The 26715-nt window shown below is 40.8% G+C and overlaps 1 protein-coding gene across 7 annotated transcripts in view; it reads right to left on the reverse strand.

Annotated features, from left to right (window-relative positions):
- The window catches only part of znf407 (zinc finger protein 407), a 232131-nt gene that overhangs the window by 84990 nt on the left and 120426 nt on the right, over positions 1-26715 (reverse strand). For all 7 annotated transcript variants that reach the window (XM_061819993.1, XM_061819990.1, XM_061819991.1 and 4 more), the window contains one exon: positions 713-879. In XM_061819993.1, coding sequence (XP_061675977.1) covers positions 713-879 — 167 coding nt within the window. The remainder of the gene's footprint in view (positions 1-712; positions 880-26715) is intronic.

Raw genomic sequence — 26715 nt, forward strand, 5'->3', positions numbered from 1 at the left:
CAATGAAACGGACAATCAAAATTGCTGGAAGGATTGTCGATACCACCCTAAACAGCCTTCAGGATTTGTACGCTACCAGCCAAAACTAAGACAAAAGCATGCAAAATTCTCTTGAACCCTTTACATTCTCCTCACACAACCACAAAGTCGACTGCAACCTAGGGTCTTCTGGTTCCAAATCCAGGTGACGACATCCTTTTCCTTGAACATGGTGTTCATCATGAACAATCCATGATGAGCACAGAAGTCCAACAACAGAACACCACACAGGTCATGATTGAGGGGGCCATTCCTTCCAACCCCGGCCCTGCATGTCTCACTGTCATTGCCCACGTGAGCATTGAAGTCCCCCAGAATAACGAGTCTCCAATGAAGTCCAAAAAGCGTGGGTACTCTGAACTATTGTTTGATTCTTGGCAAAAAAAAAAAAACAATAACCAATAGCCCCCCACTGAAGGCAGAAGAAGGGTACACTCTTCTCCACCGGGGTGAACACCAATTTCCAGGCGCCGAGCTGGGGGGCAATAAGTATACCCACATAAGTTTTCTTGTTTGCAGATCTATAGGGGAATTGGAACTTTCGTTTTTTTTCTTTTTTATATCCAAGTATTGTGATTCCGAAATAAACTAACTTTGGGGGAGGGTGGTTATTTATGTGGATGTTGAAGCAAATCAGTAATGGATTTCAAGTAAAAGTTACTAGCTTTCTTACCAGTGTGTGTGCGATAATGGTCCTTCATGGCTGACAGGTTGAGGAAGGCATAGTGACAGGATGGCCAGGAACACTTGTATGGTTTCTCCCCACTGTGAAGTTTCAGGTGGTTGTTCAGGGCCCATTTTTCACTAAAGGATCGCTCGCACAACTTGCACTCGAATTTCCTGTAGAATATAGGAGGTAGAGAAGAAGGAAGGGAAGGACAAGGAGTCAGGGGGGGACACAGTTACAGTATGTACTGATCCCAATAAATACTGTAAAGTCTATAGCATACTGTAAGAAAGGAAATGGAGGTTGCTGGGTAGTGACGCTCGTATTTATAGAGTAGATTGTACGCTGGGTCTACACTGACACACCGACACTTGCACGCACATGCACACACACGCGCACACAAACACGCACGCGCGCACACACACACACACACACACACACACACACACACACACACACACACACACACACACACACACACACACACACACACACGAGTGCAGCTGGCTACTGGTATGTCATGTCTGTATAAGCAGGCATTGATTTTTCTGTCCTGGCCTGCCACCTCCACCATTTATTCTCTGCTTTGCACCAGGGCCCAGAGGACTACAGAAATTCTGTTACAACACACACACAAATACAGACATGCACATACACATTGAGGCCTACGGGCAGAATAAAGTTCACCTGTCCAGCATTCCTAACCACTTAGCCAGGGTTAAATGAACAGTTATCAACATTTTGCCCAGCACTTCTCTTGAGGCTTCTGTATCCAAGCTTCTCTCTCTATCACAAACTCCATTCAAATACTTACACAAATCTGTGTTCTCGTCATTAGCATCAACAGCCCCTCTGCATTCAATAGACAGTATCAATCCTATAAGTATGAAAGTGTACTTATCATTGTTTGCTGTGCGACAAGCTTTTTTTGGGGAATCAAGACATATACAAACTTGACAAATGACATGCATCCACACTTCAATACAACTGAAAGGAACAAGACCATAAATTCAAGTGTTCAGAGTTAAAATACATGAATACCACTGTGTTTATAATGGACAGCTAAATACAGAATACTTTATAAGCAGTACAGTATATGAGAAACACCCGCAGTACAATGGAGTGCAGTTAAACAGCCGTGTATAAAAAAAAATAACTTTGCAAAAAACATTTGAAAAAATAAAATGATAAATTGTCAACTAAAACTTTTTTTCATTGTAAAGGCTTTTATTCTGTCTTGTAAAGTATGTAGTAGGTTACATAAATGCGTCTGTTCCTCATGCTAGCCCCTACATTATTTGACATACTAAGATTTTTTTGTGTAGGATGTTTGCACCTATATTCATCTGGTGTTATTAGGCTTCAAAACCACAAGTAAACACAATGCAAAAACTTGGGCTCAAATTAATCTTCATCCCACTATAATTTAGATACAGAATGACTAATGTGCGAGTCATAAACAAATGATGTCGGGGTTTGGGGAGCATTTGTCTTGAAGCAAAGCCCGTGTTATTTTAGCGAGGGTGGCTGTCTTTAAGTCCTGATTGTGTCGTTTAATCCCTGTGGTATCTGTTTCATAGCGAGCTGCATGACACTCACCTGAACGAATAATGACTACGCACAGCATGTAGCATGTGTCTGAATCAATAATTCAAATTCATACATCTACCTTACTGGAAGAAGGAGGGGGCAGAGTAACAGTGGAGGGACATGAGAGAAAGGGCTGGGAGTTAAATGCGGTCGGGCTCAGGGTGGGGTAAAGAGTGAAATTTCTCTAGGATACATTAGCTATATCTTTCATACAGAGGACATTACAGTAGATTGGATATAGATGTGGTATGGACATTTTAAGAGAAAGATAGGAGATGAAAAATGCAGCCAGTAACTTCAAACGCTTATTAAAGGCCACAGCCTTATTTCTTTCAACACATGACTTAGGAGAAACACGTCTCACCCATACTTATGCACACTGTCTCGAAACAGCCGGGCACCATAACTGAGCTTTTAACTCATCGAAGTTAAGAGGTCAAGAGAGCGAGAGGAGCCGAGAGTGAGAGTCACGGACGTGGTGGAGCCTACCCCAGCTTTATTTGGGTGAGAGGCAGACAATACCCCAAACTGGTCGCTACCGAATTGCAGGGCACAATTAAAAATATAACCATTCACACTCAAATTTACGCTTAAGGGCAATTTAGAGTCTTCAATTAACCTATCACATGTTTTTGGGAAGAGGGAAGAAGACAGTGTACCCGGAGAAAACACGTGCATGCACAGGGAGAACATTTAAAGTCTACACACGAGAGGCCGGACCACATATGCCTCATAACTATGAGGCATATGTGGTAATCAGTTGTGCACCCTGGCCCAATCAGTCTTTTTTCTGCTGGTTTCTGAGCATTGAATGTGCTTTAAATATATATTTATGCATTTCAATTTCACTAATATGATCAGAGAAGGCACTGTGGTGCACTGATTACAACGTTCGCCTCACAGTTCTGAGGACCAGGGTTCAATTCCCGGCCGCGCCTGTGTGGAATTTGCATGTTTTCCCCTGCCTGCGTGGGTTTTTTCCGGGCACTCCGGCCTCCTCCCACATCTCAAAAACATGCGTTAATTGAAGACTCCAAAATGCGCTTAGTTGTGATTGTTTGTGCAAATAGTCGTTTGTCTCTATGTGGCCCCCGATTGGCTGGCAACCGGTTTAGGGTATAACCCGACTCCTGCCCGATGACAGCTGGGATCCAGCACTCCCGCGACACTCACGAGGATAATGGGCTCAGAAAATGGATGATCAGAAAATACAAATAAATATGCATAAATGAATAAAACAAGTGTATAATGTATGCATGTAACAATTACATTTAGAATTTATAAATGTTTCAAGCACTTTACTATCCTTGAGAGACAATATAGTTAAAGAAATGCCATTTTCCATTTAACCCTGTGAACAAAAGTAAACCGAATTTAGAACAAAAAGGATACAAATATGTTGCACGACCCAAGACTGATGACTAAAGACTAAATTAAGGAAACAAAGTGTGGAATATGGTGTGTGACAGTACTTAAAAATTATGAAAAGGTGAGAGGTTACAGAACTACAAAATGTAAATGGAAATAAATTCTTTAAGTTATCTGCATTGACCTAGTCAGATATAGTGGGGGAGAGGTCATCCTGGCCAACTAAATGCAGCCTAAGCAGAATACATTGACAAACCAAATAAGTGGCCACAGTTCCTGTATGTTTTATTAGTAATAGACTGTTGAGCAAGGACAGGCCAAACACATTCGGACAGTATTTCAGGTATTCGTGGTGATTAAAGGCTACAAAGGCCACAAAAAGAGAAAAAACAAAAGCATTTCAGTAAACTTGGAACTAGTCCCTTTTAAGTCGATGAACTCGTTTTTTCTTCTTCAATCTCTTGCCCCTGTTCCCTGCAGATCATGCAGTGATATGAAATGACTGACACACAGTGAAGATTTATTCAAAGACTCAGGTGGGCTTCTTACATGTGCATTTTGAAAGCTTCAGGTTTCCATGTGTATACAGTCACTGATTTACTATACTAGTTTATTTCATTTACTCAGTCTGATCTGGTCATCAGTTCATGAATGAGCTCCTGGCTGAACATCACATGCCACACTGGCCTTAACTGTGACATACATCTCCTAGGAGCTGTAACTGTGTACATTTTCCAGTGCTTGTAAAAACACAAGATTTAAAAAAAAGACCCAGTTCTTCATCACAGACTAAGTGCTGCCTCTGAGTGGTGAAGTGTAAAAGTGCGTGTTCAATGTAGAATTGCCTGTAGTTAAAATAAGTGTTAATCCAAATTTATATTGACTGCCAAGTGAATATTTGTATTCTTCAGATTCAGCCCCCCCACCGCCTTCCCAAAAAAGGGTATGACAGTTTTTTTTCAATGAAAGAAAGTTTTAATCGCTCTTTTAACCTTTTTTATTTGTCTAGGGTGTTGGCCAGTTGGTAAGTAGAACTAATCCCCCAACCCTCTCTCATGGCAACACAAAGACAGAAAAAGAGAGGGGCCGACTCTTGCCTGAAGCCAAACTGACAAAAACAGACAACTTCAAAGTGAAGACTGTTGTTTATTTGGCAAAGGGAAAGGGGGGAGAAAATTTATCTGATATGCAACTGTCAGGAGAACATTTTCACATGCAAAATAGCGAGTGAGTGAGAGAGATTACCTAGGGGGAGGAACATGACAGCGTTCACTAGGGTCAGGGTGGATCATCATCTTCAGCCCCCTACTGCCTCATCTCTCTCTTTCTCCCTCTATCGCTCTATCTTTATTTCTCTGCTTGCCTTAATTCTTCCTTTTTCCCCTCCCCAGTATTTTCGCTCTCGTCCTGTTTTCAGACTTCATCACTCTGAACTTCGACAAGACAGCAGCTGCGATCCAGACTAAATTAGCTGAATGAAGATTAAATCGTTGGCCCTGAGCTCTCCAAAACGTTGGGAGAAAGACTGAGTAAGGCTTAAATGGTAGCTGACTGTATTCGGACATAATATGTGTCTAAAGTGATGATCTTATTTTAATTGGGATCAATGGAAAACCAATGTGACTGTGGTATAGGGTAAAAAAAATGTAGAACAAATTCCATTTTTGTCTTTCCTAAATGCGGATGCTGGCGTTATTTGTCATGGGCAGGGTCATTCTGTACTAACATATCAAACATAGCTCAGGGTGATTAGGATAATCCAATCAGATTTTTCATTATCAAAATACGTTTTCTGCTTGGTGTAAGTCAAAAATTCTAATAAACAAAGAACCATCTCTATTGCTGGCTCTAGCGGCAATTTTGGAAAAAAATGTATTCTCCCGGGAAGGCCAAGAATGATCCTAACACAGGGTCATTTTAAAGTATACAGCCAGCATGCACATCACAAGAAAAACAAATAAATAAATAAAACCGCCATCAAGGGGCCACATGTGTCTGCACAGTATTGTAGATGACACACCTATAGCGGACTGCTGCATAGGACTGCAATATAAGCAACAGCACACAGCAGAGATGGTATGGCTGATTTATGTTTACCTTCTATCCCAAGAGGAGGAAGAAGAGTGGAAAAAAAAGATAATGAAATAAATAATAAAAGACTGAGCCCATCAGATAAGCTCATGTTTATCCTCCTGTAGGCCAAAACCAAATTGTCAATTTAATGAACACAGTAGTTGTGATGAAAGCGGGGTGAAGGAGCCTCCTGTCTGACAAACAATCAGGAAATGTTATCTTAATATTGTTGTGCTGTTATTCAGCCCATAACTTAGAGGACAGAGAGAGGAAAATGAGGTGGCATGAAGGCAGAGGGGAATGAGGGGATGGGCAGCGCGGTGCAAAGGCCATGTCCCTCTGTGGTAGCCGAGTTATTGCCTCTTTTTATTATTAGCCATAGCTCAGGAGTCCCAAATAGACTTTGAAACATGTATACCTAAATATTAACCATACACTATGTCCAGCTACACAAATACAGCACATACAAATCTCTACAATTATAAAAAAACAAGAATGAAACTCAACCTAGGTGTTTTTTTTTTATGTGTCAATTCATGCACAAGCGAGTGAGATGTGAAGTTTTATGACAACTAAATAATTCTGAACAAAAATATACCACATGGCATTCTCTTCACATGCAAGACTACCACAAAATATTGATTTGTGTGATATTCCTTGGCCCGCATTCAAATATTCCTCCTCCCATCTTGTACGGACTGCTTGAAAAGGGGTTGAAATGGATCATTTATTGTGTCTTTATAATTCTTTAATTTAAGACTTTGCAATCTGTGCAGCCACCTAAATTAACCATTATCTCCATATTTATATATTGCAAGCACTAAATTGTGTCAGGAAGAATTACTATCAATATGAGTATCTCCAACAATAACTCAGCCCTGCAGCTGAGGACAGGATGCTCTTTATCAGGCTCCTGATAGGCCTTAAATACAGCACAAAGCACAAGCCGTATCAGAGCTTTTTCTCTCTAATATCAGGCTGCATTAGCACGTCGTAAATCAAATTACACTCCTAGAATTTCATTAGGGTCACCTGCCAGGGCTGCGGTGCAATAGAAATATTTATGTTTCTTTGCTGCAAATCTGAGGTTTCAGGTATACAATGGATAGGGCACGGGTGGGGCTTCGCAGGAAACCTAGGTTTAAACTTCATTAAAATACAGAGAAAACATGTTCTAAATTGTTTAACTCATGAAGTGAGCTGGTGTTGTCGAAGCCTGCACAGATGATAGCTGTTTCGCCGTTTACAATCTTTAACTGAGCCTAGTGGCTCCCTCTCATCCAATTAGCATTGTCCCTAAATTTGCTCAGAATAGAACAGGATGATGCATGATATTGACTGACCAGGCCCTCAACGACAGGCTAATTTGATAAGGCAAAAACAAGACTCCTAATAGGGAAAAAAAATAAATTCACTTTCACGTTTGTTTATTGGATCATATTAGCTACACAATTAGTATCTTCCTGCGGGATAATGCTTCATGGGCCTGGATCATCATCACAAAGGGGAGTTTGATTAGACACTGAGTCAATGACCGGAATGACTGTCATTTCATAGAAAGTGCAGTTAATATGTCAAATAACATGGAGCAATAAATCATAAGGCCTGGAATCATGCTCACAGCCAAGCTTCAAATGAGCCACTCATATTTACTCCCAACAATGACTTGAAATGAATGAGGATCACCCTCAATCTAATTCACATCGGGCTTGTTACATTGTTGGTTTCTTTTCTCCTCGCTTTTCAGAAATTAGGTAAATTCTTCATCTTACAAACAGCTGTAACAGTAAATTCACTCTTCGGCCTGCCCAGTATACGTATACCACAGAGATTTGGCTTTTGTTCTAGCTCGTATGTAACTGTAATATGTTGCGACAATAGGCTGTTTATACAGAATTACTGTAGGTGTGTGCTTGTGTGTGTTTCGTGTGGGTCTATATATGCTCCAGTGGGTGCAAGCTGGTCCATTTGCTCTCTTATTCCTGGATTTGTAATTCAATGATCACCTTAGATCACATATGTGCCATAAATCAGATAGGCATGACAGAGGATGAAAAATTGTATTAATAATGTGAAACTTATTATACGGTCCCAAATGCTCCCTTGATAAATGACATTGTTTGGGTTTGACAATGATTACATTTAAAACATTATTTCTGTTTGCATGCGTGTGCGTCCGTCTTGTGTGTGCGTGTGTGTACTGGACATTGTAGCAGTGTCAGATTGTTAGGTGGGAAATACAGAGGTGGGGTCCCCAAGCTTCATAAAATATTCAAGATGCTTCTCCCACTTTTCTCTAGAGTCATTGGGCATATACTAGTGGTGTCAGTAAGGGTATACGTTTTTGTGTGTGAGTACGCAAGTACATGTTTGTGGATGGCAGGAGTTAATTGATGAATGGCTGGAACATGCACATCTACATCTTTTCAAGTTATGAAGTTTTAATCCATTTCAGTCAGATAAGAATATCTTGTTATAAATCCATCCATTTTCTACCGCTTATACGAGGTCAGGTCATGGGTGCAGGGTGGCCCAGAGTTCCCTGTCCCCAGCCACTTTATGCAGCTCTTACAAGGGGAGTCATGAGGCGTTCCCAGGCCGCCTGAGAAACGTAATCCCTCCAGCGTGTCCTGGGTTGCCCCAGGGTCTCCTCCCAATGGGACATGCCCAGAACACCTCACGAGGGACACATTTGGAAGGGAAGGCATCGGTATCAGATGCCCAAACCACCTTATTTGGCTCCTCTCGATGCGGAGGAGCAGGGTCTGAGATCCTTGAGTATGACCAAGCTTCTCACACTATCACTAAAGGCTCCGTCACACCATGACGTTCTGGTCAACGTCCTCTGAACATTTCAATCGTTCTATTTTTCAGCATTCTCAAACGCGGATGACACATGTGGCGTGTGATTAACGTGTGTCTAACACATGACTTAAAGTGTGTCTAACGCACGAAAAGCATGTAACAGCGATCAAATAAGATACTCCTAAAACCATTAGCGTGTGCAAACGCGTCATTGGGTCGCGACGAGCGATTTGTCAACGTAAGACGAGTGTGTTGAGCGTGTGACCAATGGGTGAATAATGACAGAAAAGCGTTTTGCTTGCGTGTAATTTTTACAGTGGAACTGGCACTAAAACGTTGGAAAGCTCATAGTCACTTCAGTTGTTGTCGTGAGTTAGAACAGTGAGCATCATGCCGTCGAGAAGAAAAAAAGTTAGGGCGCGGACTTCAGCAACTAGCGCTGCTAGTAAGAAAGCTAAGCCTCTTTCATCACGAGCAATGTGTTTGGAGGAAAAACAACAGCAGGAGGAAGAGCATGTCCGCGAAGTCACGCACCATGTGACACCTCCTGGGACCCTAAACACCTTGCAAACCCCAGTGAGGACGGTCCGACAAAGAGACAAAAGAAGCAGAGAGAGGATTTCAGGATCCTGGACCGGGCTGTTGAGGATAGTCTGGTGGAGTTTTTCCGCAAAAATGAACTGCTGCTTTCTGGATCTTCCATTGCAGGTGCTCTCTACTGTTGCTTAATATTAAATGGACCTTGCTTTTACAAAGCATCGGTTTATATACCCGTATGCATGGAAGTTTGGGAAACACTCGATTAACGCTCAATGGACAACAAACGACATTCGTTTCACTTTGGTTACACGCTGTGTGCGCTAGGGGATTGTTCAGTGGGCGTTGAGAGGTTCCCAGTGAGTCGTTCACTGCAAAGCAAATGATTAAGTAAGAACCAAGTAAAGCTAGAGTTACGACTGACCAATGATAGGCAAACGCGTGCAACGCTCGGCGAACCTTAGTAAAATGTTCCACGGATGTTCTTGAACGTTCTGCAGCGTTTAAAATTAAACATTGATGAACGCTGGTCTCGGTGAGAACTTTTGTGCACGTTCAAAACTTTTTTTCCGGACCGGCGTTCTCCGCCGATTCCCAGCGATCATTGACGTTCACCGGCGTGGAAACAACGCTATTCTGGAGCTATCCCGGCAACCATGGGCGACTACCAATGTTTCCTCAAACGCTATAGGACGCTGGGCAGAACGTCATGGTGTGACGGGGCCATAAGGGAGAGCGCGGACACCCTGTAGAGGAAAATCATTTTGGTCGCTTGTATCCAGAATTTTGTTTGTTCGGTCATGACCCACAGCTCATGACCATAGGTTAGGTTAGGAACGTAGCTCGACTGGTAAATTGAGAGCTTAATCTTTTGACTTAGCTCCTTCTTTACCACAACGGACCAATACAAAGTCAACATCACTACAGACGGTACACCGATCCACTTGTCGATCTCTTGTTCTATTCTTCCCTCACTTGTGAACAATACCTCACCATACTTGAACTCCTCCACTTGGGGGAGGATCTCATCCCCAACCTGGAGAGGGGATGCCACCCTTTTCTGACTGACCACCTTGGTCTCAGATTCAGAGGTGCATATTCTCATCACAGCTGCTTCACACTCAACTGCGAACCACTCGAGTGAGAACTGGAACTTATGGCTTGATGAAGCCAACAGAACCACATCATCTGCAAGAAGCAAATATGCATTACTGAGGCCACCAAACCGGACCGCCTCTACATTTTAGCTCTGCCTAGAAATTCTGTCCATAAAAATTATGAACAGAATTGGTGACAAAGGGCAGCCACCTAATACAACCCTCACGGGAAACAAGTCCGATTCACTGCCGGCAATGGGGACCAAACTCTGACAATAGTCATACAGAGACCAAAGAGCCCTTATCAGGTGGTTTTGTACCCTATACTCCCAAAGCACTCCCCATAGGACTCCGCGAGGGACACACACAAACGCCTTATCTAAGTCCACAAAACACACGTAGACAGGTTGGGTGAATTCCCATGCACCCTCAAGGACCCTGTCGAGAGTATAGAGCTGGTCCACTGTTCCGTGGCCAGGGTCACCACCACCAGTCTGCCAATCCAGAGTCACTCACATATCTTGTTCAAAAAGTACAAATAAAAGTCAAGCAAACAACACTTTTCAAAGCTCAATTAAATCATGTTTTTTGTTGGATTTATTATTTCCCTTTCCTTAATCAATTATCATGGTGTGTAAGTGAAAAGGATTCGAGCAGTGGTTGTCATTCTATTGCATATTCAGAAAAACATTTTGCACTAATGGTTGTTTATACTTGTTTCAACAACCATCTTTATGGATTAAGTGCCTTTGCTGAGTGCATTAGCTGTATTGAAGGATGTAAAGTTGAATGTTGAGCCAGAAACCCAAACCTGCCTGCCAATTTGTACTGTCATCCATAAAAACAAATAAAAAATATATAAATAAATACATATCCATTAATCCATCCATCCATGCATCCATCCATCCGTTTTCTTAGCTGCTTATCTTCACAAGGGTCGCAGGAGTGCTGAAGCCTATCCCAGCTGTAAACGGGCAAAAGGCAGGGTACACCCTGAACTGGTTGCCAGCCAATCGCAGGGCACATCGAGACAAACAGCTGCACTCAGAATGGAATAAATAAACGAATACATTTTAAAAAGTACCTCTGACAAACAAATGTAGTGTCGCTCGTTAAGTGCAAAGGAGTTGTCTTCCAGCAAAAGATGAGCCACTTTGTGTGTTGAATGATCTTCCCGTTAATTTTCCTAATAATTTGATCAAGCAAATTACGTTAAAAAACAAATAAAGTTTATAGAATGTGAATTTTTTTGGGTAAGATGTTTCTGGGGAGCTGAAATGCCTCTTGAACTCCTTTTAATTTAATATTTATTATTTATATTTTAATGTCTGATGTCTCATAAATACTAAATATTGGGCTGGCTCTTTTTTTAGCCACACCGCATCCAACTTAATTTGGCTTCATGTTTGGATGAGGTTACTTTTGACAATTGCAATCAGTTAGTTGACTAGAAGAACAAGAAAGGCCTTTCCTTCTAAAAGATTTTCTTGACCAGACCCTTTTCAGGGCCTGTACAGAGATTAACGTAAGCCTTTCTTCAGGAACTTTTTAATATACAAGCTCCACACTACATTTGCCATTCCTTTTCTCTTCTCTGCAAACAATAATGATTGGAGCCTATTCATCACATTCCATCGGCCACCATAATGAAATAAATCAAGATATTGTCCCACAAATATAATATTTGTATTTGGGGTGGGGCAGACATAATTGATGACTGTGGCCATGCTAATTTAAGATGGCAGAAGTTTCATTAATCTTGGTCAGTGGACTGGGGTATTTTAGGGTAGGAGCTGCAGAGCTGGCTGGACAGAGGAGACAGCGTTGCCTCCATCGTGAATCGGGTTAATTTAAGAGCTAACATTCATAATCATAAAAAATAATCAATATTTAATGCATTTATCTTTGTGTCTGTCTTACCTCCTCAATGTGAATGAAGTCAATACAGTGGCTAGCACGTTTACAGGTGGCTGAAGTTAATTTATTTTTTGGTGGATCTGGTCTCGCTTCCATTATTGCACTCATCCAGTTCCATATAAACTCATCTAGCATCTAAAGGTTTGTCTGGTTTGCACAAATTATGTCATTCTACCTACTGCATATACTTTAATGTCCACATTTTATCAGTTGACACTTTTCTAACAGGATTTTTATCCTTCATACATTCACATTTAGTTGGTTAGCTACACATGTACAGTATCTCCATAACGTGATTTGTTTTATTTGAATTTGTTTAATTATCTAGGTAATTCTATTATTATTTTCTAGTTATCTACCACTATCTACATCCTCAAATAAACACTGTCACATCAATGTAACCATTTAGACACATAAAATGTGGGTTAAAACCAAATCTTATTGCTGTCATCACAATCATTGAATATATTAAAAATACAAATACGGCTAAGGTATACAAACACATTTCCTACACAAATAATAACAGTGCCCTCTATAATTATTGGCACCCCTGGTTAAGATGTGTTTTTTAGCTTCTAATAATTATTTTTTTTCTAAATATAATGGGACCTTAATGGAAAAAAAGAGAAAAATCCAACCTTCAATACAAGTCCATTTATTCAGTGGGGTAAACATCCCACATAAAGAAATAATTATTTGACATCAAATAATGTGTATCACAATTATTAGCACCCCTGGTGTTAATCCCATAGGATCTTCAGATACTCCTCTTTGCAGAATCTCTCTAAATCATCCAGAGACCTGGGTCCTCTCCTCTTCAGCTCACTCCACAGGTTTTCAATGTGGTTGAGGTCTGGGGACTGAAATGGCCATGGGAGGACCAGTTTGTGTCTGGTGAACTATTTCTGTGTAGATTTGGCCATATGTTTAGGGTCATTGTCTTGCTGAAAGATCCAGTGACGACCCATCTTCAGCTTTCGGGCCGAGGGCAACAGATTTTGATTTTAAATGTCCTGGTATTTCAAAGCATTCATGATGCCATGCACCCTAACAAGGTTCCAAGGGCCTTTGGAAGCGAAACAGCCCCACAGCATCACTGACCCACCCTTATACTTCACAGTGGGTATGAGGTGCTTTTCAGCACGCACATCTTTCATGGCACGCCAGACCCACTTAGAGTGTTTGTTGCCAAAAAGCTCAATCTTGGTCTCATCTGACCAACGCACACGGTCCCAGTTGAAGCCCCAATACCGCTTGGCAAAATCCACACGTTTGCGTTTATGATTATGAGTGAGGAAAGGTTTTCTCCGTGCATGCCTCCCAAACAGCTTGCTGGCGTGTAGACAGCGCCTGATGGTTGAGTTGGAGACTTTTTGACCCCAGGATGCTACCATTTGTTGTAATTATGTAACAGTGAGCTTTGGAGATCTTTTGATTTCTCTTACTATATTCCACTCTATGCATGGTGGCAAAATAAACATGGGTCCTCGTCCAGGCTTGTTTACCACTGTTCCAGTTGTTTTGAACTTCTTAATTATTCCTCTCACAGTGGATATGGGCAGCTGCAGTTGAGTGGCAATCTTCTTGTAGCCCCTGCCTGACCTGTGAAGGTTGACGCACATCTGCCTTACTTGTATGCCGTGTTCCTTTGTCTTTCCCATGTTTAAGAGTGGATAAGAGAAATGGCCTCTGTGTCATGTCATATTTATACCACAGGGAAACAGGAAGTGATGAATTACTAATTAAATGTTCCTACATACTCTGGTAAACTTTGTAAACTACTGTAGAAATGACAGAAATGCTTCAATTATATTTATTTCCTGGGAATTGTTAAGGGTGCTAATAATTGTGGAACAGGTGATTTAATGAAAAATAATTATTTTTTTAGTCAGGGATTTTTTTATTTTCTTACAATTTATTTGAGTTGAAGGTTACATTTTCCTAAAATTTTCAGTGTGACAGTATTCCTCTGCAATAAACACTGAATTCATTTTAAGGCTTTTAACACATCTTAACAGGGGTGCCAATAATTATGGAGGGCACTGTATACTTCTCTCATCTTGTACCTTGTGTACACCATGGATGAATGTACATAGTAGAAAGTGTGGCGTGGTGAATGATAGAGATACAAAAATAATGAAGAGTAAGGCATAAATGACTTGTTTTGAGCCTTAATGATGTTTACAATAAAGGAGATGTGGGACAAAATTAGCAAAACATCCAGTTAGTCAGGTTTAAGACAGCTCTTATAAAATAACCAGGATTGACTAGTGAGATCATGAGGACTGTCTTATCTGTATTCATAAAACACAGTTCAAGATTAAGGTAGGATAAAGACATGAAATGCTTAAACAAAATTGTGTACAGGGTGGCACCGTGGATCAGCTGTGGAGCATCGGCCTCACAATTCTGAGGACCGGGGTTCAAATCCTGGCCCTGTCTGTGTTGAGTTTGCATGATCTCCCTGTGCCTGTGTGTGTTTTCTCAGGGCACTCCGGTTTCCTCCCACATCCAAAAAACATGCATCAATTGGAGACACTAAATTGACCCTAGGTGTGATTGTGAATGCCCCTGTTGTCTGTCTCCACGTGTCCTGCGATTGGCTGGCAGTCAATTCAGGGTGTGCACTATCACATATATACAAAAATATAGAAATATACACAAACGTGTCTGGGTCAGGGGGACAGCAGTAGCTCAGAGCCAGCTGTGACCTGGTGTCCAGGTGGTCAGGAAAACCGCTGTTAACAGGAACGATTGATGATCTAATCAAACTGTCACCAGAGCAATCTGCTTCAGGGGAGCAGAGTTTGGGGATGTGTGTGCCAGTGGAAGGTGAGTACGAGTGGGGTGAAAGCAGGTGCGGGGAATATCCGGGAGCCCTTGTGCATGCTTACTGTTTGTCCAAATTGACAATTGAATGACAATCTCAAAAGTAAAAAGGCCTCTTTCCCCCTAAAAAGTAATGAAGGAAACTACTATAACCTTCTTCTGGAGGATGTCTCATAAAGAAGGGACCCCCAAAAGACCCTCACCAACCTCTCACCATTATCCCGTGTTTCAACCATTGATGGAGGACTACCAAATAATGTACGGCATGTAGACCTAGTCTATTTAAAACCCGCAAACACACAGAGCTGTGAAATATAGAAAAAAAGCAAGTAACAATATGTTACAAAAAAAATCAAGCGGGAAAGGGAAGTCATTGCAGTATTTAAAGACGAAACACTAGATGCACACTAGCATGCTACAACTTCATTTGAGTCATTCCCATTAAAAAAAAAAGCTAAGTTAAATCTTTCTCCTCCTAATGTTCTGGTGTGGAAAAATATGATAAGAGCAATGCTGCACTTGTCATTATGGGAGGATAAATATACACTGCAAAAATACAATTGAATGATATTAGCTTGTCCACACACATAGAGTAGATGTCCATTTGAAGTTTGTACTGTTCACTCTATTTTATATTTACACTGAAACGCTGGTGCTTATATTGCCCTGGTACAACAGGTTACTTTTTGTGTAACTTACAGCAACATCATCATAAGGACTTTCCATGCTGTACTTGCTCAGTGTGAAACCCCACCGCCACCCTGTCAAAGCACAACGTAGATGGAAAATAGCCCATCCATATTTGGAAGTGCTGATGTAGCAATCCACCAGGATGTATACAAAGGTTTTTCCCACTGAAGAAGTACACCGAAAGCCCTGGTGTTGCTCATTCTCACTTCGTTTTTTCTTGCACGCTCTCCCATCGGAGGAGGCTTTTGACGTCATTGCGACAATACTCCAAATTATAACATTTTTGTATCTAGTGATGCAACATTGAGTCCCAGACACCATCTGCATTGATGCTCGCCATCACGTCGAAATTTGTTGACACCCAGTCAACACAAACGCAATAAATGGGAGAGTCAAGGAGTGAGACGCCTAGCAAAATGCAATTAGTGGTTTCTGCTTGGGCCCAAGTACAAGTTCAGATTTGGCCCAAGGCGTAGGTATAATACATAGACATGATCCATAGCAGTTAAGCCCCATCCTATGATGCTCAGCTACAGAATTTTATCGCTGGTTATCTACTGATTTGCATATCATGTTGCGGGCTCATCGCTCAGAAGCAAGTTATCACCTGAACTCTTCACTCTATTAATAAACTGACACAGTAAAACTGATTCATTTACGTACTTTTCTTACTTGGTAATGGCATTATATGGAATTATCATTTGTGTTAACGTTAAATGGAATTTGCCTTTGAGCTGTAAAAATAGTACTGTATTTTGAGGGTTAGGGGTTAATTGGTTAAAGCGTCTGCTTCACAGTTCTGAGGGCTGGGATTCAAATCCTGGCCCTGCTTATACAGTATGAAGTTTGCATGTTCTCCCCGTGCCTGGATGGGTTATTTCTGGGCACTCCGGTTTCCTCCTACATCCCCAAAACATTTATTAATTTAGAGATGAAAGTGGAATTTTGTGAAAATTCCTAAAGTTGTGGGTTTGATTAGGGATGGCCTTAAAATAACAAACTGGATTAATAAAACATAACTGTAAATTAAAAATAAAATAATCAAATACATAACTAAAATAGAAAACTAAAATTTAAAACTCAGAAATGATAACTTCCAATTTCAAATGATTTAAGGAGAACATGATATGAAACGGTATTTAAAATTTTGCATCAATAAAAATTCTTTGCAGTGCCTTGCAATCAACGCAATGAGGACCCCCTGTCTGGTGTAACTGAATTTCCTTTGACATGGCTCATGCTGTTGATGACTTTCGATGTTAATGCGCTCGCATTATGTGAAGCAGTTCTGAACATGCGCTTTCGTACATGCTCAGTAACTTGCATTTCCTGTTTCTGGGTGAATATCGGTTGTTTTGGAGCAGGCTTGTTTAGTGAACAACGTTTATGAAAGAAACACGTAAATTGATGTCAAGACCACACAAAATAAGGGACGTCTTGAGAGAATGCGAGGGGATGGGCGTTACTCTTACTCCTGTTAGTGCAGCAACATGGGTACGCTCGTGAAAGCAAAACAACAAACTCAAACGCATGTTCATTCAATGTTGTCAACTAATATCCGGATTAATTTTAGGCAATTTTTCCTCAATTTTCCGGAGCAATTTTCAAAATCCGGAATTCTGGGAAAATCCGGAGTACCTTCATCACTGTTAATTGGAGACTCTAAATTGGCTTTATGTGTGATTTTGAGTACGATTGGTTGTTTGTTTCTGTGTGCCCTGCGATTGGCTGGCAACCAGGTCAGGGTGTACCCCACCTCCTGCCTGAAGATAGCTTGGATAGGTTACAGCACTCCTGTGATCCTTTAGAGGAAAATCGGCTCAAAATGGATGGATGGATTCCTGTTTCAGGTTAAAAAAAAATGCTACCATCCAGCTCACTCATATATATTCCATCCATCCATTTTCTTTGGCGCTTATCATCATGAGGGTCACACGGAGTGCTGGAGCCTATCCCAGCTGTCAACGGAGGAGGATGAGGCAGAGTACACCCTGAACTGGTTGCCAGCCAATCGCAGGTCACATGGAGACAGACAACAGTCACACTCACAATCACACCTAGGGGCAATTTAGAGTTTCCAATTCATGCTTTTAGGATGTGGGAGGAAACCGGAGTAACTGGAGAAAACCCACGCAGGCACAGGAAGAACATGCAAACTCCACACAGGCGGGTCCAGGATTGAACTAAGGGACCTCAGAACTGTGAGGCCAAAACTTTACCAGTTGAACCACCATGCCGCCCTCATATATAATATATGTAAATTACAAATCTAAGAGTGTCTTCACACAAAGCTTCTTTAGTGAGTTCAGCAATGTTTTTCACAGGCCAAACAGTGCATCATTCTGCAACAAATGTCCATACGGTAAACATGCACAGGTACCAAATATATATATTTTTTCTTTTTTTAATTGCCACAAAGCTGAAAGGTTCGTGTTGACCAGTTTTTGTGGCCGACTTGGCCGAAATAGACAATTTTTCTTTCACAGCCACAGAGTCAGGCATGCTGGAAAAGAAACTGGCAACAGGCAAGTAGTAAGGAGAAGGTTTTTATTCGTTCCAGAGTTGGTAACCGGGGAATCAGTCAGCACAAACAGCAGGAACAGTAGCTACAGGCTTACAGGTTAGGTCAGGAGACAGGCATTGGTCGGTACACAGGGGGTTGGCGTCAGGAATGCGGAAGTGCGGGAACGAGGCATGCGAGGCGACGATCTGGCGAAGACCAGTCGTCCCCAGGGTCCTATAAGTACAGGGGTTAATCAGGGGGGATGAGGCGCAGGTGTGCGCCTCCTAATTAGCGCTGGTCTGCTGGGACCCGCCCAGCCAGGGCTGGAACGGCAGGGCCATGACATCTTCACTTTCAATTTCAAATGTGGAAAAATGTCCATTCAGTTCCAGATAATGTTTGTTGTTCTTTTTTTTTGTATTCAGAGTTCTTAAATGTGTTGCAATCCTATATTGTCCCCCAAATGTTGACAGCAATGTTGGGATGATATTGATAACTCAGATAAAGTTGATCACTCAAACAAGATGAATGAAATGAGAATTGCGTTTTTAAACTAGTGCATTATCACTAATATCGTAAAAAAACTGTGATGTACACAGTTTTAAAACATTCATTAATATCCATCTATCCATTTTCTATATTGAGGGAGCCTATTCCACCTGACTCTGGGCAAAAGGTGGGGTATACCCTGAAATGGTCGAAAGCCATTCATCCGGGACACTCATATTCAAACCTATGGGCAATTTAAAGATTTCAATTAACCTACCATGCATGTTTTTGGAATGTGGGAGGAAACTGGAGTACAGACGAGGTGGGATTTCAACCCGGGTCCTCAGAACTGTGAGATTGGTCTCCTAACCAGTCATTCACTGCAGTACCAACTCATTAATAGATTGTATTAGTTACTCTACAGTATGGTATTTTATCTTGTTAACAATGGTGTGTGTACTTATCTACAATACACTGAAATCAATGTCAAGATACTCTTCAGAAAGGTTTGGATTTTTTTTGTGTCCTTAAAATATTGAAATATTTGAAAACTGCATTTTGCATTTCCTTGGGTTGTCTCTAAGTGATAGAATAGGTGTGATGATTTGAAACATTTGTGTGTGGTAGATATGCAAAAACAAAAAACAAATCAGGAAGTGGCCAAATACTTTTTCACAGCATTGTAGCTCGCTACACAGGACATTTCAAACTTAATAGTTTCTCGGTAATCGTGTTTCTTATGTGCGTGTTAATCACTTTCCCCAAGATATATACACGAATGCCACTTGCCTGTCCAGTTCACATAAATTTAATCACTGCTGAGCTAATTAATTGATTAATTGGTTCATTAGTGATGCCTGGCAACATTCATTTCTACCATGACAGTCTAATGTTTCAATCGAGAAGAAAAACAGGTTGGCAAGAGGCCAGTTTTTGCTCAGTCCCACTGTGCATACTGTTTGACCGCTACCACCAGTTAGCCTCAGAAGTATAACTCCCTTGGCTTGCGACAAAGGGTGTGACATTAATATGAAGGTGAACTGTGTACAATTTCTTCTTTTCTGGTTGAGTAATGTAACTTGGATTATACTGTACAAAGGGATGACATAATTATTTTAGAAAGAATAACTTTAAAAGCAAAGTGACTGATGGTTCTTACCTTAGCCACTAATATGAGGTAGACACTGTTGGGAGAAGATAAAGTACTGCAGTGTGGGGTTATTCTACAAGTCAAGGTTATGTCACTTTGACATGACAAGTGGCTTCCAATTCTGGCACAAACTGTCCACTCCTAACTAATATAATTATTGGTAATAAGATCCACTAGGGATGCGCTGCACTCTGTACAAGGTGGTATGTTACACAGACTTATATCAGCAAACATCCTGACACACAGACAATGTATGTGACAACCTTGGCCAAATGATGTGATACATACAGTAATCTCTGACTGCCCTATTTCAAGCTACACAGGCTAATTTTTATAATTGTTCTAAAAAACTGATAGCACTGTGCTTTATTTAACTAATGATGAGTTTAACCACAGGGGTGGGAATTTATGTATTACTGAGTGTCAGCAGTATACTTCCCCTCACACACTGTACACAAAAAAATACACATATCTTGCACAATTCTGCACCATATTCCCAAGACAAGTGCATAAAAATCGTTCCCAAGTGATGGCACAGGCCAACCCATAAAAACTTAATGCATCTAATTTTCTAGTAATCAAACTTTTATAGACTGCAATGGCTTTTAAACTAACAAATTGTAATTATCGCTTAATTTTAAGAGCAATATTAGCGCAATCCTTCATTCTGTGATTGCTCATTCTCCATGAAATATTGAGTAGGGTAAACAGTGTGTCGCTGTCCGTGCAGTCCACAATACTGAAGGTGAGGTAGGGTCGCAAAGACCTGGCCAGTGTCACAGTGGGGCAACTGCAGGAAACACGAGAAAATGATCTTCATGAATTTCAGCATACAAACTGTCATACTGCAGGAAAATACCAGCAATAGAGCACTACTCTTAGCAATCGAGTTTCCTTGTTATTCCTCTCCAGTTTAAGCTTTACACAATTTTTTTCATAAGCATCACATTCTGTGGCTGAGACAAACAAGCAGAGACTTTAAAGATGCTAAATATCCCATAGTGAGTTACTTTGAAGTTAACATTTTCTTGCTGCCTTGCCAGTGTTTCGTTATACTAATCACTTGCCTACAGTACCAGCAGCATGGGATGTTACTGACTGCTGCCCTTGGGTGGCTACAAACTATGCCTTACCACCCAACATCAAGACAGAGAGACAAAGTGCTGACACAGGCAGATAAGGGAAGAAAGAAAGAGCAAGATGAAAGAGGAGATTCATTATTAATAATTAAGGGAAAGGCTTTATTATAATGAATTAGAGTCTGTTTTATAAACTCTTATCTCCCTACCGCACAACGAACACACGTCCTTAGCCAGCACAAACATAAGTGCTGCAAACACTTATGGTTTTGTACATTTTTTTGGTGTGTGACTGAGTGTGGCCAGCTCCATACAGCCTGAACTGTCACCATACTAATGCCATGCTGGACTCTTCTGCCCAGTGTCCTCATCTGTCCTGCATAGTTGATATGGCTGTACTGTGAAGCATATGAGGATGTGGCTTCAAAGCCAAAGCTAGACCAGAAGCAGGAATGTTTGCATACATTGATATAGTCATGTGAAAATAATAAAATAGATGGGGGGGAAGGTTTTGAATGCAAATTCATGAAAAAATCTGAGGTCAGACTTGCCTCTGAGTCAGAGTCAATTCTGACATGCATTAGCCATGTGACCAATGTGTCCTTTTCATTCTTTTCTTTTCTTTCGGCTTGTCCCATTTGGGGTCGCCATAGAGTCATCTTTTTCCATCTAAGCCTGTCTCGTGCATCCTCCTCTCTAACAACCACTGTCCTCATGTTCTCCCTCACAACATCCATCAACCTTTTCTTTGTCACTCTTTTGCATGGCAGCTCCATCTTCAGCACCCGTCGACCAATATACTCACTCTCACCCCTCTGAACATGTCCAAACCATCAAAGTCTGATCTTTCTAATCTTGTCTCCAAAACGTCCAACTTTGGCTGACTCTCTAATGAGCTCATTTCGAATCCTATCCAACCTGTTCAGACCAAACGAGAACCTCAGCATCTTCATTTCTGCTACCTCCAGTTCTGCTTCCAGTTGTTTCTTTAGAGCCACCGTCGCTAATCCGTACATCATGGCCGGCCTCACCACTGTTTTATAAACTTTGCCCTTCATCCTAGCGGATACCTTTCTGTCACATAGAACACCAGACATCTTCCACCAACTGTTCCATCGTGCTTGGACCCGTTTCTTCACTTCCTTACCACACTCAACATTGTTCTGTATTGTTGACCCCAAGTATTTGAAGTATTCCATCCTTGCCATCTCTTCTCCCGGGAGCTTCACTCTTCCTCCTCCGCCCCTCTCATAACCGCACATATATTCGGTTTTACTTCGGCTAATCTTCATTCCTCTCCTTTCCAGTGGGTACCTCCATCTTTCTAATTGTTCCTCTGCCTGCTTCCTGCTTTCACTGCAGATTACAATATCATCTGTGAACATCATGGTCCAAGGGGATTCCAGTGTAACCTCGTCTGTCAGCCTATCCATTACTACCGCAAACAGGAAGGGGCTCAGTGTGGAACCCTGATGCAGTCCCACCTCCACCTTAAATTCTTCTGACACACCTATGGCACATCTCACTGCTGTTCTTTTGCCCTCATACATGTACTGTACTATTCTAACATATTTCTCCACCACACCAGACTTGCCCATGCAATACAACAGTTCCTCTCTTGGTACTCTGTCATAGGCTTTCTCTAGGTCTACAAAGATACAATGTAGCTCCTTCTGATCTTCTCTGTACTTTTCCACGAGCTTCCTCAAGGCTTATCCTTTGCTGTCAAGCCACACTCTCCCCTACCAGTACCTTACAGTCGGTAACCTCCTTCAGATTACATTGTCAGCACAAAATATAATCCACCTGCGTGCTTCTACTTCCGCTCTTGTAGGTCACTCTATGTTCCTGTCTCTTCTGGAAATAAATGTTCACCACTGCCAATTCCATCCTTTTTGTGAAGTCCACCAACATCTGCCCCTCAAAGTTCCTTTGTTGAATGCCATACTTACCCATCACTTCTTCATCGACCCCTTTTTTCTTCACCAACATGTACATTGAAATCTGCACCAATCACAATTCTTTCTCCGTCTGAGATGCTAAGGACTACTTCGTCTAGTTCTTTTCAGAATTTCTCTTTCAACCCACAGTCACATCCTACCTCCGAGGCATAGCCGCTAACCACATTATACATAACACCCTCAATTTCAAGTTTTATCATCATGACTCCATTCAACACTCTTTTCACCTCCAAGACATTCTTAGCCAGTTCTTCCTTTAAAATAACCCCTACTCCAATTCTCTTCCCATCTACCACATGATAATATAATGTAAAACCTACACCTAAACTTCTAGCTTTACTCCCTTTCCACTTGCTCTCTTGGATGCACAGAAGATCAACCTTTCTCCTTATCATCATGTCAACTAACTCCTGAGCTTTTCCTGTCATAGTCCCAACATTCAAAGTCCCTACACACAGCTGTATGGTCTGTGCATTACTCTTCTTCTTCTGCCGACTAAGCCGCTTTCCTCCTCATGGACTCAACAACTCATGTGTCCTTTTCATTAAATTTTCAAAGTGGGATTATAGTTGTATTAAACCATGTTCTTTTATCATGACCAAGGTTTTTTCACCCTGTTAATGGCTTTGAAAAAACAATAAACTACAACAAAACCAATCCTACCCAAACTGTGCAGGCTGTAGCAATTAGACAGCTCTAAAATAGTGAAATTATTCTCAGTCAAGAAAAAAAAGAAAGAAGTTACATAAATATTTCTTTGTTTTGGGTTGTCAGCAGTCCTTTTTTAAGAATGATGAGTCTATTAGTTTAAAGAGTTATTTATAACATGCATGAAAATTACCAGCATTTTAACAATTACTTATGAAAACAAGTCTGGGAGACAGATCAGCTGTCTTTAGGCACCGTTTTGAGAGAACTAATTACAAGCGATTGAGTCAAGGTTGCTGCTGTCAGTCACTCTCCCTTGAGCTACTCCCTCGTTTTCAAAATGAGTACTTTTCACACCACACACACACACACACACACACACACACACACAACACACACACACACCACACACACACACACACACACACACACACACACACGCACGCACGCACGCACGCACACACACACACATCAACACACGCACACATCCAAGTGCGTATGTGCACAAACACACCCATACAAAAACACACACGCACACACACACACACCCATACGGACGTACGCACACACACACAAATTAAGCATTGTTTTCAGACCTAATGAAATGAGACACTAATTTGATCAAAATAAATTTAAGCACCTTGATTTATTTTAGGTTTGAGTGTGCAAAAACCACCACATACTTAATTGCTCACGCAAACTGATGTGGAATATGATCTACTAGCCTAGTGCATCCAAAACAAAAAAATGCTGAGCAGTTTATTTTACAAATTCTGGGATGAATATTTGCAGATAGATGAATTTTGCAAGGGCAATTAAGATTCATCATACCTGCAACAAATTTCATTTTGCAATTTGATTTTCATCTTTAATTACCAGTTCTGGAAGACAACTTCAAACCAACACACAGATTGGATTGCCACCAGCGTAGCACAGGCAAAATGAAAGGAAGTGGGTAGAACTTTTGCACTCATATAAACATTTGTCAAATGGCAGAAGCAAAAATGATTACAAAGTATCTCTTCAGCAGAGCAATTTTGAAACTTCTAAATGATGTAAGGGCTGACGAGGAGCCAGTCACAAGAAGGAGTCATGCCATATCCAGGGATCTCGTTTGAACTGCATCTTGCACAAAAATTAGCATAGTTCATGAGAGTTGAGGGGCATAAATGTTCATTAGGTCATAACCTAGTGCCACAATGGGGGAACATTTTGGATACCAAACCGAGTAATGCGGCCATGCCTCTAACACCAATGAGCTGGATAACAAATTTTTTCATGAAGTCATAATAAAGAGAACATAGCCAAAAACCACAAAGTGACAAAATCCATTTTAAACACGACAATCCCACCCAATTTTTTCAACTTTTTTGCCACCTGTCCCAGCTTTTTGGGAATATGATGCAGCCATAAAATTCAAAGTGAATGATTATTTGCGAAAAATCAGTTATCAGTTTGAACATTGAATATATTGTCTTTGGAGTGTGTTCAATAATTATAGGTTGAACGTGATTTGCAAATCATTATATTATGTTTTTATTTGTTTAACACAACGTCCCAACTTCATTGGAAATGGGGTTGTATACTCAAATTATATTCAGTATGGTGTACATGATGTAGCCATTAAACATATTGACAAGGAATCATTTTAATAAAGGTTGCAGACTTTTAAAAACTAGTACACATCTTCAATTTAAAAAAAGGTTGTTTTGATTTACTTGTGCTGTTATTAATGGTGCTTTGCACGTTTTGAAACCATTTTGAAACTTCATTGGGAGTATATTGCCTGTTAAGGCATTAATGTGTGTCATCTGTATATCTGTGCCAAATGTTTGTTATTCAAATTTAATTTTTGTGAACAGAGCCTGAATATGTTTTATCTATTTTTTATTTAGCTAAGATATTGTATTGCTCTATATTAAAATACCACTGTAAATATATTGTTTGAGTTAATTGTTTTTAAAACAAATGTACTTTAATTAATATGCTCCAATATCACTATATTAGTGGGACAAAAAGATTATACTTTCTTATTATAGTTTTACGGAAATACTATATATCATTCTGAAAAAAAATTAAAAATATAAACATAATTATTTTGAGAAAGAGTAATGGATAACACAAAAATATCGTGCAAATAGTATACAAATAAGGGAAAAAGTGAACCAAGAACCCTGATATAGCGGAGGATTGACGTATCTGGATTCCGTGATGACACGTTGCAGAGACCCGTTGAAGGGCTGGGACTCATTTTTGTCCAGACGTGTCCATCCAGGGACCCGCATAGTCTTAAGTGTAAAATGATCGGTGCATTTCGCCTGTTACAAAACGCTTTTCAACCCTGGATTTTAGAACAATGTTTTGCATTGGTGCTGGCCTTTTGAAGTGTTTCTGTGGATTTCCTGAAATGCTTTCCGTAGTTTTAAGCAGTGTTATCCAGAATGGGCACATAAAACCAATTCCCATCCACTGGATGTGTTAAATCAGACAAAGCATGACTTCATGCAGTTTCTGCCTTCCCCCATATTATTGGAACTATTGATTTATTTTTGATAACTTGGGAATGTGTTTGTTTCTGCTCCACCACCACTTTGAGTTCCATCACTTCAAACTTCATTTTGCGCTTGCCATGCTCTCCCAAATGTTTCTTGGTGAAAACCATCAGTGCTAGGACTGAAAGCACAAAAACATTCATTTAAACATGTCAGTCTTGACCACATTTACATCTGTTGCTAGCAACACACGCAATCTGTTACATTGAGTGCATTATTTAGCGCCCCCGATTTGGGATACTAATAAATCAGGACCACAACCAGGTCTTATCGTTGTCGTGGGACAGCGAATTGCATGTAATAAGATTTGCATCATCTCTAACATGAATAAAGTGCAAAATTGAGGAGTCACCAACCCATTGCTCTTAGCAATAACATGCAATACCAAAAATAATAATTCCCTCTTTAATTGGGAATCTAATTATATGCTGTCACAAATTGACAAAACAGTTTTTGTGTACTGTACTTATGTGGACACAATGTATGGTTCCCATGAGCATACATGCAGAGAGCGCACATACAGTTTATACAGACAAAAGGACAAATTGTCTTTATCCCTGCTCAGTGCCTGCAGTAAGGAGAGGTGGTGTTCAGAAATGCAGACCCAATTGTGTCACTTTACAACAGTTCAGCCGTCTCTTTCGTTCCCTCACTCACCATAACATCCAGTCCACTCAAACTCCTATCTTATCCAATTCCTTCTGTTCCTTTCTCCTGACAG

Source organism: Syngnathoides biaculeatus, chromosome 5 (genome assembly GCF_019802595.1).
Source record: "Syngnathoides biaculeatus isolate LvHL_M chromosome 5, ASM1980259v1, whole genome shotgun sequence".
In the NCBI taxonomy this organism is placed as follows: domain Eukaryota; kingdom Metazoa; phylum Chordata; class Actinopteri; order Syngnathiformes; family Syngnathidae; genus Syngnathoides; species Syngnathoides biaculeatus.